At 50.8% G+C, this 14,324-nt stretch overlaps 6 protein-coding genes across 6 annotated transcripts; 4 read left to right on the top strand and 2 right to left on the bottom strand.

The window, feature by feature from the left end:
• Positions 1 to 414: 414 nt before the first annotated feature.
• On the top strand, positions 415 to 1,770 carry T310_3153 (carboxypeptidase precursor; the record flags this gene model as incomplete). Its single annotated transcript, XM_013473957.1, has 1 exon — positions 415 to 1,770. One exon carries the CDS (start codon positions 415 to 417, stop codon positions 1,768 to 1,770), a length of 1,356 nt encoding a protein of 451 aa, XP_013329411.1.
• A 658-nt stretch (positions 1,771 to 2,428) lies between these two features.
• T310_3154 (Mannosyl-oligosaccharide 1,2-alpha-mannosidase) lies at positions 2,429 to 4,715 on the bottom strand (the record flags this gene model as incomplete). Its single annotated transcript, XM_013473958.1, has 3 exons — positions 2,429 to 3,444; positions 3,506 to 4,150; positions 4,208 to 4,715. The coding sequence occupies 3 exons, from the start codon at positions 4,713 to 4,715 to the stop codon at positions 2,429 to 2,431; spliced, it is 2,169 nt and encodes a 722-aa protein (XP_013329412.1).
• Positions 4,716 to 5,570: 855 nt separating this feature from the next.
• T310_3155 (Proteasome endopeptidase complex) lies at positions 5,571 to 6,929 on the bottom strand (the record flags this gene model as incomplete). Its single annotated transcript, XM_013473959.1, has 4 exons — positions 5,571 to 5,691; positions 5,751 to 6,207; positions 6,264 to 6,683; positions 6,713 to 6,929. The coding sequence occupies 4 exons, from the start codon at positions 6,927 to 6,929 to the stop codon at positions 5,571 to 5,573; spliced, it is 1,215 nt and encodes a 404-aa protein (XP_013329413.1).
• A 1,160-nt stretch (positions 6,930 to 8,089) lies between these two features.
• T310_3156 (Phosphopyruvate hydratase) lies at positions 8,090 to 9,658 on the top strand (the record flags this gene model as incomplete). Its single annotated transcript, XM_013473960.1, has 5 exons — positions 8,090 to 8,213; positions 8,271 to 8,327; positions 8,394 to 8,733; positions 8,796 to 9,236; positions 9,304 to 9,658. 5 exons carry the CDS (start codon positions 8,090 to 8,092, stop codon positions 9,656 to 9,658), a joined length of 1,317 nt encoding a protein of 438 aa, XP_013329414.1.
• An 846-nt stretch (positions 9,659 to 10,504) lies between these two features.
• Positions 10,505 to 11,493, top strand: T310_3157 (Eukaryotic translation initiation factor 3 subunit J; the record flags this gene model as incomplete). Its single annotated transcript, XM_013473961.1, has 3 exons — positions 10,505 to 10,523; positions 10,625 to 10,773; positions 10,828 to 11,493. The coding sequence occupies 3 exons, from the start codon at positions 10,505 to 10,507 to the stop codon at positions 11,491 to 11,493; spliced, it is 834 nt and encodes a 277-aa protein (XP_013329415.1).
• Positions 11,494 to 12,990: 1,497 nt separating this feature from the next.
• T310_3158 (uncharacterized protein) lies at positions 12,991 to 14,152 on the top strand (the record flags this gene model as incomplete). The annotated part of the gene is made up of 3 exons (XM_013473962.1): positions 12,991 to 13,276; positions 13,333 to 13,353; positions 13,959 to 14,152. 3 exons carry the CDS (start codon positions 12,991 to 12,993, stop codon positions 14,150 to 14,152), a joined length of 501 nt encoding a protein of 166 aa, XP_013329416.1.
• Between the last annotated feature and the right edge of the window lie 172 nt (positions 14,153 to 14,324).

Below are 14,324 nucleotides of genomic sequence, written 5' to 3' on the forward strand. Positions count from 1 at the left end.
CGATGGGCACGGTCTGTACAAAAGCATGTGTGATGAGATAAAACTATGTTGTTCACCGATGATGGTTTGTGTGATGTTATCTAGATGGAATTCCGCTGACGGAAATTTCTTCCAATGTACCTGGAAAATACATTTTGATAGCCTTAAGCGCTTGTAGAGTCTGCCTCGACTGTGCATGAGAGTAACATGATGATCTCGATGGATCTTTGTCTTCTGATTAGCACTGACAAGAGCGAAATCATGTGACAGAGTGGAGACGGCCTTCGGTTGCGTCAAATCAGGCCGGGATCTCAACATCCGCCTTCTCTCTCCAGGTCCATTATTGTCTTTTTTTTATGACCCCAATTGCTGGGAGAGGAGGAGGAGGAGTGAGCACAAAAGAGTCAATCAATTGTCCTCCTATTCCCGCTTACCATGAAAGTCCCCTCCGTCGTATCATCTCTCCTCCTCCTGGCCGGCACCACCACCGTCACCGCCGCCAGCGTCTTGGGGAAATCTCCGCACCCCGCATCTCCACATAGTCAACCACAGCAGCTACAGCAACAGCAGCCATTGCAAGCGACAAGTGAGGATGCAGGCTCGTTTGCAGACAAGCACGATTTGAATCGCATCATTGACCAGTCCCCGTTACTTTCGTTCCATCGGGATATCGTCAAGATCGAGTCGATCTCCGAGAACGAGGCCGATGTCGGGGACTTTATCATCCAATTCCTGCAGGAGCGAGATTTCAAGGTCGAGAAGCAGGTGATTGAGGAGACTGGAAGCAATAATGAGAGTAAACCACGCTTCAACATCTACGCCTATCCCGCTTCGAATGGTCCTCCGAAGATCCTCCTGACGAGTCACATCGACACCGTTCCCCCGTTTATTCCGTACTCTCTGGACTTACCTACCGGCTCTGCTTCTGCTGGTAAAGTTCGACGAGAGGATATCCTGATCTCCGGTCGTGGCTCCGTGGATGCCAAAGCCAGTGTTGCTGCCCAGGTCTTTGCCGTCCTCGAGTACCTGGAGAAGGACCCGGACGCATCCCTGGGCCTTCTCTTTGTCGTCGGGGAGGAAAGAAGCGGAACGGGGATGAAGTATTTTTCGCAATCGCCCCTCAACACGTCCCCGCCGACATTCCACACCGTGATCTTTGGTGAGCCCACCGACCTGGCCCTGGTGTCGGGCCACAAGGGAGCGTTGGTGTTCAAAGTCACTGCCAAGGGCCAGGCCGCCCATTCGGGGTACCCCTGGCTCGGCCGTAGCGCCGTGTCTGCCATCCTGCCTGCGTTGGCGAGGCTCGATCAACTGGAGGATATTCCCGTGGAGGATGGCGGTCTCCCTTCGAGCGAGAAGTTTGGCAAGACAACGCTGAACATTGGGCATGTGGTAGGGGGCGTGGCGCCCAACGTGGTGCCTGCGTCTGCGTACGCCGAGGCCATCATGCGTCTGGCGGTTGGAGATGTGGACCTGATCAAGGAGATCATCCTCAAGGCGGTGCATGATAGCACGGGCGGTAACGAGGATGTGACCGTGGAATTCATCAACAACGGGACGGGATATCCGCCTGTGGACTTTGACACCGACGTGGACGGGTTCAACGTCACGACGGTGAACTATGCGACCGATGCGTTCCACCTGCACCTTCACGAGGGGTCTGGTGGAAGCCGGCATGGTCGTGTTCGACGGTATCTGTACGGGCCGGGCAATATCTTGTCGCGCACGGCGACCACGAGGGGCTGCCTGTGTGGCAGATTGAGGAGGCAGTTCGGGGGTACAAGAAGCTGATCGATGCGGCGATTGAGCGAAACAGGCAGTAGATCTGCCGGTTTATATAATATATTTATACTGAGGACATTGTCTTTTCTCGGCCTTCACTGCTGTTGCTGGTGCAGTGGCTATATCACAGTCTAACTATATGCCTACCCAAGACGGAAGAGAATCTCTCTGTTACAGATATGATATGTATTTGTGTACCCCTCATCGTAGTCACGATGCTGTGCTATGTTGCTGCCATTTTCTGAATAACGGCCTATACCTACCTATCCATCTATCTATTATATATCAAGCATTCAAACTTATCAGACAACGACAACTCAATGACCTCCTATCAGGAGTCCTTCTCTTCATAACCTATTTACATCAACATAGGAATGATTGCAACGCCAGATGTCAGTAGTTAAGGAGAAAAACCAGAAGTTGATTAAGAATGGATTTCGCTCGGTACATTATATTATATATGTATATATACAGAAAAAAAAAGCTAAAGTCAAGAAAGGCAACGTGGAATGGAGGAGGGAAAAAAAATCCCAATCCAATCCAATCATTGCAATCGGAATCCCTTGCAGCCAGCCAGCCATGCTATGCTACGCTATGCTATGCCATGCCATGCTATGCTATGCTGTTGCCAAACTCGCCTCGCCTCGCTTCGAGACACACCCATCTACTACTCAGACTCAGTCTGCAGATTCTTCTTCTGCCGGGGTTTCCTCTCCCACCGGGTCTTCAGATCACCGCTCGGCTTGAACCGCGGTAGCGGATGAGCTTCTGTGTTGAAGACGGTCTCCTCCAGCGGGATGAAGTCGCGGTCGGAGAAGAGCAGGTAGAAGTACTTCAGCGTCTCGGCTAGCCAGAAACTCTCCATGTTGTCCCTCGTGACGGGCGGGACGATGTTGGCGTTGGAAAGGGAGGTGAAGCCCACGATTCGGGAGCGTGGTTTCTTGCTCTCGTCGTCGTTGTCGTCTTTGGCCTCGTGAGGTGAAGGCTCGTCCGTCTCCACGACGGCGGTGTGTTTCACGAACGATTTGAACATCTCCCACCCCCAGTTCCGGTACATCTCGTCGCCTGTGATGCGGTACATGTAGAACAGCGATTCTGCCGTCTCCGGGCGCTGCAGATTGTGCACATCCTGTGCGTGGATATTGATGTCCTTTTTCCACGAGGGCGTCTCGTCGTCAGCTGCATCCAGAGGCTGCGAAATCAGATCGAGGTCCTTCTGCTTGTACTTGCTCGGTTGGTCCTTGTCCCCCTTGATGAGGGCAGAGTCCGGATATACATCGGCCATCATCCGCGGCGGATCGTCGACCTCGAAATACGTAATCTCCGGCGCGAGACCCGTGGCGGTCGCCAGGTATGTGGCCCAGCACGTCTTCATCAACTCCTTCGCCAGCAGAATCTCCTCGTCCTGCCGTGGGCCCCAGTCCGGCGACTTCTTCGCCACGGACAACGGCAACCCGCCAGTCGCGCCCAGTGCAATCGTCCCTGGCAGGAAACAGACAAGGTGGTCCATTTTGGGGAGCAGTGCTCGATGGAGTCCATCAGGTCTTTCGGCCAGCACCGTCAAGTTCGCGTGCTTGGTGTAGGTGATTAGGTGCTTGCAAATGCCCATCAAGGCTTCATCCCACATCTCCTTGTATATCGGCTCCTGCTTGGAGGTCTGCAAGTACTGTTTAATGAGGTATTCTGCGGGAAAAAGGATTTAGTAACAAATCGCAACGAAAAGGGGGGAAAGAAAGCAACATACCATAGTAAGAATCACCCCTGCTACCCAGTCGGATGTTCTCTCCACGGAATTGGCCCGTATCCGCATAGATGAAAATCGGAAGTAAGCCGTCTTCCCTCTCTTGGTCATCAACGACCTTCATCACTTTTTCCACTGCCTCCCAGTATTCTGCCTCCCCGGTCAGTTTGGCGAGGTACTTGAACTCCAGCTGCACCGACGTAGCTTCCGCCGTCGACGAGGCACCGCCATCCGCGTGTGATGGAATTCCAACCGATGTATTCAAGTTCACACTTGCGTAGGGAACCCCAGAACGGGATTCAAACGCACCGAGCAGTCGGTCTGCTAGATCAGTTGCCTTTTCAATGTAGAGGTCCTCGCCGGGGGATCCAACATCATCATCGCTGATCGGCGCCAACTGCGGGTATGTGGTAGACAGATAATGCGCAGAGAGTAGCCCACCAAGCATGCGAATGGTCGTCTCGAAGGTGCTGACGTCGTGGTCTTGATTATACCGTAGCGAATTGTGTATCCAGTCACGGGCGTCTTGGACTCGCGAAGTCAGATTCATGATCATCATCGTATCCAGTGCATCGACAATGATCCAGCCCATGCCGTCTTCGATCATATGGCGGCCTTTCTTTGAGATGGGCCGATACTCGTCGTAACCTATCCATCAATCAGTCAGAATCTAACAGGCATGCCGTACCTTGTCTGGTTACCTACCCCAAGCATGCTTCGCATATCCGTCCCAACTGACCACAAACACGTCTTTGACTTTTTCTCTCCTGGCTTCCCAATCAATTCGCTTTGGTTTCTTGGTCTTCTCGGCCTCCGAGTCCAGACTTTGTACCCAGTTCCATAACTCCTCGCCTGTCGCGGTGCTCGACCTGACATTTCGTACATCTTCCCGGCTAGCAAACCACACCCATACAAATGCGATTAGGAATAGACCAGCAATCACATAGAGGACCTGCCTCTGCACTCGTTTAGGGGCCGTGCGCCGCGGCGCAAAGTAGGGTTTATCCTTGTACATCGGAAGGTCACGACCACGGCCGAAGAAGGTACTTAGTCTCCTCGCGCCGCTGCCGACACCACTACTTTGGGACTTGGAGAGCCCGTATCCCCCGAGACCACCATTATTTTTTGCAGCAGAAGGGCGCCAGTAGCTATCTTCGAGGGGTCGTTGGGAGGAGGAAAAGGAAGGGATATTCTGAGGAGGCTGAAATGACATGGCCGCTGTGCTCCCCCTTTTCCTCACTCCCGGTTCAGGAGAGGATGGGGATCGGTTATAAGCGCTCTCAGCTTGTCGAGAGATCCTATTCTATCCAATGCCCGTAAGACCGCGTTCCAAGTTCCTCTGTTTGCGATTGCAAGAAGCGCGCCAGATATTCGCGACAAATTCTAAGCGTAATCGTGCGGCCGGAAAGGAAGGAGAATAAAGTCTATGTCCATTCAAAGAAAAGGTCAGTTTCATGAACCATTTGTTTGAGAAGGTAGAGGGAAGAGAGCGCGCAGTTCAAACCTCCGAAGTGCCACCAAATGGAGCTACTAACCAGCCGCACAAGATTTCCCACACTCCAGGCGAATTTTCCAGATTCTAGCTTCCTTTCCAAACGCAAGCAGCACGGGAAATTAAAAAAAGGGGCCCCGATATTTGTTGGTTAATGAATCTGTGGGCTCAGGCATGTACTGTGTCGCCGCGGTGCAGACATTGGAGCTTGTCTGTTTCGCCGCGGAGAGCTCTCGGGGCGCGCTTGGCTGGTGCGCAGGAATGCGGAGCTATTAACTTCTATGGCATGAAAGACAATGTTGTGCAAAAGAACCGCTCATATACACGGGCAGGCAGATGTGAACCCTTTTGTTGGTTACAGATGGTCTGGGGGCTAGAGAGATCTGGTTACGTGGTCGGTAAGCGCCGCGACTCGCGTTGGCTAAGCGACCATTGCCTTCAGCTACATTAAACAAGTCCCAGCACGTTTCCCGACAGTCAATTACTCCCCAAGCTGTCTATGTAATTTACATAAAGCAGATCAAATCCGACCAAGGGATTCATTCATAAATAAAGTGGCAAAACATGTCATGACAATCACAGTTTCTGGTACTCCAGCTTGCCCTCCAGCTTCTTTGCTTCCGCAACTTTGCGAACAGCCTTATTAAAGTCATCTTGATTGATCGCATCCCGCTCATCCTTGATGGCGAAAAATCCCCTAAAACAGAAAGCTTTAGTAATGGGATCAACTTTGGGAAAACAGGGCAAGAGACATACGCTTCAGTCACAACATTCCGCAGGTCAGCTCCGTTGAGGCCGTCACTCATCTTGACAAGGCTTTCAAAATCTATCTCTCCCTCTGTCCTCACAGTGCTGGCGTGGATCTTCAGAATCTCCAGCCGGCCCACTTCGTTCGGCAGCGGAATCTCGATCTTACGGTCCAGTCGACCGGCACGAAGGAGCGCGGGGTCGAGTGTGTCCGGTCGATTCGTGGCCATGATGATCTTTGTCTTTCCGAGATAGTCGAACCCGTCCAGCTGGTTGAGCAATTCCATCAATGTTCTTTGGATTTCGCGGTCAGCGGAAGTTCCCTCTGAGAATCGTCGCCCTCCGATAGCGTCAATCTCGTCCATGAAGATGATACAGGGCTCGTGCTCTTTTGCATATCCGAACATCTCTCGTATTAATCGTGCTGATTCACCGATATATTTGTCGACGATAGCGGACGACACCACTAGAAGCATCATTAGTAACGTGACGATCTGTAGCACTCTGTAAAGCCACTCCTACCCTTCAGGAAGTTCGTTTCCAACGAGCTGGCTACAGCTCTTGCGAGAAGTGTTTTTCCTGTACCAGGAGGCCCATAAAGCAACACTCCCTTCGGGGGTTTGATGCCGACCCGCTGGAAGAGCTCCGGATTCTTCAGCGGCAGCTCGATCACCTCTCGTAGTTCTCTGATCTGCTCATTCAGGCCACCGATACCAGCAAAGCTAACCTGACCCGGATCTTCCAGAGACATGTTGTACACCAAGGGGTCAACCTCACGAGGTAACATCCGCATGATCGTGAGCGTCGTCATGTCAAGGGCGACACGAGTGCCTTGCTTCAATTTCGACTTATCGACCTTAGAGCGACACCCAACGACATATCTGGGGCCAGAAGATGCTTTGACAATGACTACTCGCATTAGCTTGCCATTCGTCTCAGGCGCTAGCACCGCAGGTAAGGTCGAGACTCACATCGTTCCTCATCGAGCTGCTTCAATACCTCCCCAATGATCTGGCCGACACTCTGAAGAGCCTTGATGTTCTCCTCCGTCACATCATATTCTTTCTGGAGGTCTCTGATTCCCATGCGCAACGATTTTAACTTTGCCTCCCACTCTCGCAACTCCAGCAGGCTCTTCTTGTAATCCTCGAGGGCTTGCGCCCTCTCGGGGTCAATGTTACCGTTCATGATGAGGGAGGGGAATGAGGACAGACAGAAGCGATGAAGTAGAGATCGATTAGGAGGAGAGAATAGGATAGGAGATCGGAAGGAATTTCAAACCCTGGCGAGAGAGATGGTCGAGGATGGCGACGGAGGTTGGGTATGGCTGTCAAAGGGAGCTTCCTGCAAGCTCCCGCTGGTTCGGACCGCTGACTGGACTCTGTTCCTCCGCTGACGATGGTGAAGGGTGCCTGCCGGTCACATGACTTCATCCCGCCAGTTCTGATTATGTAACATATCGATGCTCACTCATGTCATGTGACCAATAAAACAAAAGGTGCAAACATGATACCAGCATTGATGCCCTACGGCCAAGGCAGAAACAGGCATCAACTGCGCTCCTCCGCATCTCTCCGATGGAAATGCGGGAGATTTCGCTGGACGAAGACATCTGACACGGCCCAAGTGCTTCATCGCTGCCAGACAGATTCCTGGAAAGCATCCGAGGAGGCCTCTTGCCCCACAATGAACTCAGCGTCAACATCGTCGACCTGGGTACATTCGGGGAAGAGCGGTACCTTGGGTGTCGCATGGGGGGTGTGTGGGTGTTTGTATTTTCCGAGGAGCTTGCTATATAGAGGCGGGACTCCTCTGCCCCGAGGTATAGATGTACTTGTCTTAAGTCATTGTATTTTCATGCCATTCTGCTACTTGGATACTCATTGCTCTTCCATATTCAGCCCCGGTCCTTCTAACTGCTGATTATATAAAGTAAGTGCACGATTTGTATATTACAGCCCGCTCTTGAGATCATTACCCCGCCATCCCACCTACCCGTATGAACCCCTCCCTGTACAAAAACAAACACACACAAGACGGCCAGATCATACTGGGTCGTATGGATTGGCCAAAAGTTATATAATCAGTCCAGAAAAAAGCCACCAGGCAATCATTCTGGTTGATCAATTGACGGTATCGGTCGCGTCACGTTGCGTGTTTCAGTGACCTCTCTTTTTGGGTCGTCGGTGAAGCTCCCGCGCTTTTAGTCGGTCTCGCCAACAGCTTTTTTCCCTATATCATCACAATATTACCGCATCATCTTCTTTCTGTTTCTATTCCAAAATTCCCAGGACACAATCTCTTCTTCCTTTCCAGTTCACTGACTTGGTACCAAGAATCCTGTCAGAATGGCTATTACCAAGATCCACGCTCGTTCTGTGTACGACTCTCGAGGCAACCCCACCGTCGAGGTGGACGTTGTCACCGAGACCGGTCTGCACCGTGCCATCGTTCCTTCGGGTGCCTCGACTGGTTCGTCAACCTCGAGGACATGCTTCCTTGACATATGCTGACGGATGAACCTGACAGGCCAGCACGAGGCTCACGAGCTGCGTGATGGAGACAAGTCCAAGTGGGGTGGAAAGGGTGAGTCTAGGAAGATATGAGGATGGTATCCATAAGAAATCCACACTGACCAGCGTTGTACTGTAGGTGTCCTGAAGGCCGTTCAGAACGTCAACGAGATCATTGGACCGGCCATCATCAAGGAGAACATTGACGTCAAGGACCAGAGCAAGGTCGATGAATTCCTCATCAAGCTGGATGGAACGGCCAACAAGACCAACCTGGGTGCCAATGCCATCCTCGGTGTCAGCTTGGCTATCGCCAAGGCTGGTGCGGCCGAGAAGGGCGTTCCCCTCTATGCCCACGTCTCCGATCTTGCCGGAACCAAGAAGCCCTATGTCCTGCCTGTTCCCTTCCAGAACGTGCTCAACGGTGGTTCCCACGCTGGTGGCCGCCTCGCTTTCCAGGAGTTCATGATCGTCCCTGAGTAAGTCAAGACAGAGGATGTGGATCATTGATTGATTGACGGGTAGACTAATTTTTGGAAAGCACCGCTCCCACTTTCTCTGAGGGTCTCCGTCAGGGTGCTGAGGTCTACCAGAAGCTTAAGGCCCTTGCCAAGAAGAAGTACGGCCAGTCGGCTGGTAACGTCGGTGATGAGGGTGGTGTTGCCCCCGACATTCAGACTCCTGAGGAGGCCCTGGACTTGATCACCGAGGCCATCGACCAGGCTGGCTACACTGGCAAGATTCACATTGCCCTGGACGTTGCCTCTAGCGAGTTCTACAAGCCCGACGTCAAGAAATACGACCTTGACTTCAAGAACCCTGACAGTGACCCCTCCAAGTGGCTCACTTACGAGCAGCTAGCCGATCTGTACAAGAACCTTGCCAGCAAGTACCCTATCGTCAGCATTGAGGACCCGTTCGCTGAGGATGACTGGGAGGCCTGGAGCTACTTCTTCAAGACCTCTAACTTCCAGATTGTCGGGTAAGTAGCTGAATTGGATGTTACACCTGTTCGGAGCACTTTTTTTTTTCGCTGACTGGGGCACCAGTGACGACTTGACCGTGACCAACCCCCAGCGCATCAAGAAGGCTGTCGAGCTCAAGTCTTGCAACGCTCTGCTCCTGAAGGTCAACCAGATCGGTACCCTGACCGAGGCCATCCAGGCGGCTAAGGACTCGTACGCCGCCAACTGGGGTGTCATGGTCTCTCACCGTTCTGGAGAGACCGAGGACGTCACGATTGCCGACATTGCGGTTGGTCTGCGATCCGGACAGATTAAGACCGGTGCTCCTGCTCGCTCTGAGCGTCTGGCCAAGCTCAACCAGATCCTCCGTATCGAAGAGGAGCTGGGCGACAAGGCTGTCTATGCGGGCAGCAACTTCCGCAACGCTGTGAACCTGTGATTTTCCTCCCAGGACAGGGCAATTTATAATAAGAAAAGGGCGAATACGGCAGGGGTCATTGCCCCAGGAGCAAGAGGTGGACCCAAGATAGGAAACCACTTAATTTCGTCCTCTTCCTTTAATTTTATTAATTACCATTGGACACGAAGATACGATCAGGGATGATGCATATGAACAATAGGACAACGCAGATGGTGAAAAATATCATGCCACTCTATCTCAGACTATGTCGTCGGCATCCATGGTCGTAAGATAGTAAATAGGAAGTGGCTTTGCTCCAATAAAACGACTAAACAGAAATGAAATTGATCAATAATGCCTTAAATTCCCTGTCAGCATCCCCAGACTCGATCTCTGCCCTTTTCGGATTTCTTCCCCGCCTTCTCTTTTTGGCGCAGTGCCACTGGTCGATCCTGGAGGGAAGAGGCATCACTGATCAGGTATGATTTCGACACGTTGTAGGGCGACCGCACCCCGGTCGAGATGACGTAGGATTTTGGGCATCCATGATCTCAGGCCTCATTCTTAGGCCCTGTTTCAGCCTCGGCCTTCTTCCTGGTCTTTTGGGGCCAGCGAAGCTGGGCTGACCAGAGTCACGTGACTATGCCCCTCCATCCGCCACTCAGAGGGCGGCATGCCTTATTTCTGCCCGCCGGCTGTGCCCGCTGAGGCTGCGATATTTCACTGTGTCTCCTTGCGCACAAAAAATTCCCCTTCTTTCCTGTCCTGAGTCTCTCCCCAGGCCCAGACACGCCTCGATCGTGGCACTTGTTGCCCGCCAGTCTAACGGCCATCCTTTCGATTTCGAACTCTCGAGACAGATAGGCTCGTCCGTTCCGTCCCGCCATGGCGCCTTCAAAGTGGGGTGTGTATTATCCTGTCCCCTGTGCCACGGATCGATCGCACAGAGTGTTTCCTGTACGGCTTTTAAAAAAGACAGATTGCTGATCTCCCGATATTGAATAGATGACGAGGAAGAAAGCTCTCCTTCCTCACCTCCTCCAATTGCCCCGCGACGCAAGTTCGACGACGAAGAGGAGGAGGAAGTAAGTCTTTCCCTTGCACCCTCGCTGTATCGCAGACATCCTATCTCCCTGCGAGAGCATCATACTAATGTATGTCTATCATGGTAGGTTCTCGACTCATGGGATGCTGCGGAAGACTCCGAGGCCGAGAGGGAAAAGGCCGCCCAGGCAGCTGCCGCCAAGGCAAAGGCTGAGGCCGAGGCTGCCGCAAAGAAGAAGAGCCGGACTCAGCGGATAGAGGAGCACAAGCAAGATCGGAGGCGGCGCGCGCAGGAAGCGGGGGAGGAGAGCAGCGAAGAGGAGGACGAGTACGAGCGGAAGGCACGGTTACGTCGGACGGAGAAGGAGGCGGACCTCAAGCACGCCGAAGATCTCTTTGGGGACCTTGATCTGAACCGGAATCGGGGGGCAGCCAAGGCCGTCGTGGTCGGGGACGCCTCGGATCCAACCAAGGCGATTGATCTCTCGGCGATGCCGCTGTTCAAGCCCACTAACAAGGAGCAGTTCACGACGCTGACCAACACGTTGATCCCGCTGCTGACGGCCAACTCGAAGAAGCCGCAGTACTCGCTCTGGGTACCCGAATTTTGCAAACAGCTGGTCAAGGACCTGAACAGCGCTGAGGTCAAGAAGGTGGCGAGCGTTCTGACGACGCTCAGCAACGAGAAGATGCGCGAGGAGCGTGCGGCGGACAAGGGCACCAAGAAGACCAAGGCGGCCAAGACGAAGGCATCTCTGCAACGAGATAGCACCAAGCTCGAAGCGGCCGCATACGACGAGGATGACTTTGACGATGATGATTTCATGTAGATGGAAGTCAGCTGGTCGAGTTTTTGTATCCTTCCTTGTCCTACCTACAAAAAGTCGTCCGTTATGTCCTTCATTTTCTAATCTTTTTGTCTTATGGGCATCACATCGTTGGTCTTCTGTATCCATGTTTTCCTGTTCTCTCTCATAGAATTCCATATATCCATCCATATATTATGTGTGGGCCAGAGAGCTAATTCATCTTTTGGGAGGTTGGGGGTGCCCAACTTCTTGATTTCAAATTTTTTTTTTCGCTTCCCTTCTTCATTTGTCTTCAATCGCTTTTTTTTTCTTATTTACATTCTAAGACGTGTGTAAATCGGCTCTGTTGTCGGCTGGCTGGCTACCATTCTACCATTCTCCCATCCTATTTACTTTACGAGCGTCAGTGATATAAAAGGTGTAATATTGGGATACAGTCGTTCATGCGATAAATGCAGTTATCAAACATAGCGAATCCATTTATTTCACTCATTCATTCGTTCATTTATTCATCTTTCTTTCTTTTCCCCCTCAAAATCCCTCAACCGAATCAATTATTTGAATGACAGATGAAGAATCTATCATCTGTTTTATTGTCTGTTTTTGTGTGTAAACAAACGAACATACCAAGTTTCAACAGAATTAAAAGCACTCACAGGAGTAAAAAAGTCTAGGTAGGATACAATGATCTTCTTACCGTGGATACTGCTCACATACCATCTTCTCCAACCACCACATAGGCCTGCATGGGTCTCGTCTTCCCCAGGCCATATATAAGCAAGTTTGGACCCTTGGTGGGATAAATGTCATCGAACAAGGTTGAATACAGATAGATCATGTATCATACATTCACCGACCGATATTGATTCTCTAATGCCTGAGTCTTGCAAAACTTCATTATCATCAACAATTGCCAAATAGGTAGGTACAGTACAGTATATACATAGGTAAGCAAATGTAATCAAATCAATTGGCTAGCTGTATATATGTGCATACATGCTGTACATGTACGTACTCATGCAACCACCCGAACCTTCATTCTTCGAAAGTTTCTGCTGCATCACATGCAGAGGCAAGAATTAAGTTCTACTAGGTAAGTAATGTACATCTATGGAGTTATGGACTACGCTGTGCTTTTCTTTTCAAATGCCGAAGTGTGCGTGTGCACTGACCTATCCTATCCACTTTTCATGACATTCATCCACGATGATTGGTAATCAATGAGAGAGGATCTTGCATATATAGACACATGTAAGTAAGTATATACATAACCTAATGCACCTGCACAAACGGAAAGGGGAGCTCCGAACCAATGCTAATTTAAGCTAGGATAACTATAATAAATATTCAATTTCATTTTCATTTTCTGTTTCTGTTTCAATTTGACTGGCTGGCTGGCTGGCTGGTTGTCTCAAAATTCAGAAAAAGAAAAACTAGATGAAGTCACACTGCATGTGCATACACGTCAGAATCGCGAGGAAGATCATGGTAATGACAATATAGAAGGTTCTCCGTAAGATGGTTTTTGGTCGTGGAGGACACTGCGCTGTTCACTCCTATCCACTATTACTGTATGGCTCTACAAACCCCGACAAGTTTCCAAATACTCCTCTCTTTCAAAGACTAGTTAGTGGAGCTAGCAAACAAACAATGACAACACATCACGTCGAGTCGTCATCGAAGACTATGCTCTGGATTGAGAAGCCAGGTTGCCTGAAAAGCCTTGCCTCTGAGCCAGCTCCGTCGAGAGCTGTAGTACTGCCCTACAAGCTTCCGTTGATCTCCCAGAGGCTCTGCCACAAAAGTAGGCGATTCGACTATTTTCGAGAGATATCAAGCCAAGGCCTCTCTTTCGTCTAGACGAAGCTATGCGAGAAGAAGGTAAGATGAGAAAGACAACACGAGGAAGGCGGGAGGGAATCTCGTGTGAAGTATTTTAAGTCGCTGTTTCCTCTTCTGTTCTGTCTTTGAAGCACCCGACGCGTTCCTTCTTTCCCCTTTCCGTACTTCTTCTGGTGCAAGGTCGTGACTCGTCCGACGGTTTCGCGTATTGTTTGTTGATTTTATTTATACCCGCCTGGGCACTAGATCTATTCCCAGAATGACGCTTGATTTTTCTTGCTGATTGCTACCGTGATGACTGCTGTCCAGCGAAGTCGTTCACGTAAACATTCCATCCGTTCAACCTAACGGAGACCTACAATAGAATTATAGGGAATGCCGAGCCCTGCAATGGCCTGCGCAATCTGGTCGACATTCCACGATGAGTAACTAACAGTTTGCTTGATATTTTAAGATGTGGGGCAGGGAGTCGACCCTGCTACTCCGGCAGAAATAAGCCTCACCGAGATTGAACATAAGGAACACATAACAGTCGCCCGGGGATAGAGGAGGGGACAGCAGGAGGGGTGTTGAGACTAAAGACTGAGTAGTTTAGAACGACAAAAGCTATGACAAAGACAATGCTAGTGCTAGAACGATATCAGTACTCCTTTCCCCCTCCGGTCTTCTTTCTTTAACCTCAAAGTTTGCATATCTCCTACTTGTAGCAATCACCTTGGGACCAGCACAAGACGAGGAATATGATCCTAACTTCACACGTGCATCTGGTTCGGAGATCGCAAGCCACCAAAAAGCTAATTGTGCCTCTGGCAGAATTAAAAGAGAGTTCAAGCAATGAGGAAAAGAGAGTAGCAAGAGGGAAATAAGAGTTTCAAAGCAGCAATCCTGCACCAGCCCTGGTTTTCGCTCTCCAATATCGAACTCCGCCATCCAACTACAGGCCCGACAATGGAAAACATCTGCCGGTTCAAACAATCACATGGTTCAATAAACAGGCTTTCATAATGAAT

The sequence above is a fragment of the Rasamsonia emersonii genome, assembly GCF_000968595.1.
Source record: "Rasamsonia emersonii CBS 393.64 chromosome Unknown ctg1118621760054, whole genome shotgun sequence".
NCBI lineage: Eukaryota > Fungi > Ascomycota > Eurotiomycetes > Eurotiales > Trichocomaceae > Rasamsonia > Rasamsonia emersonii.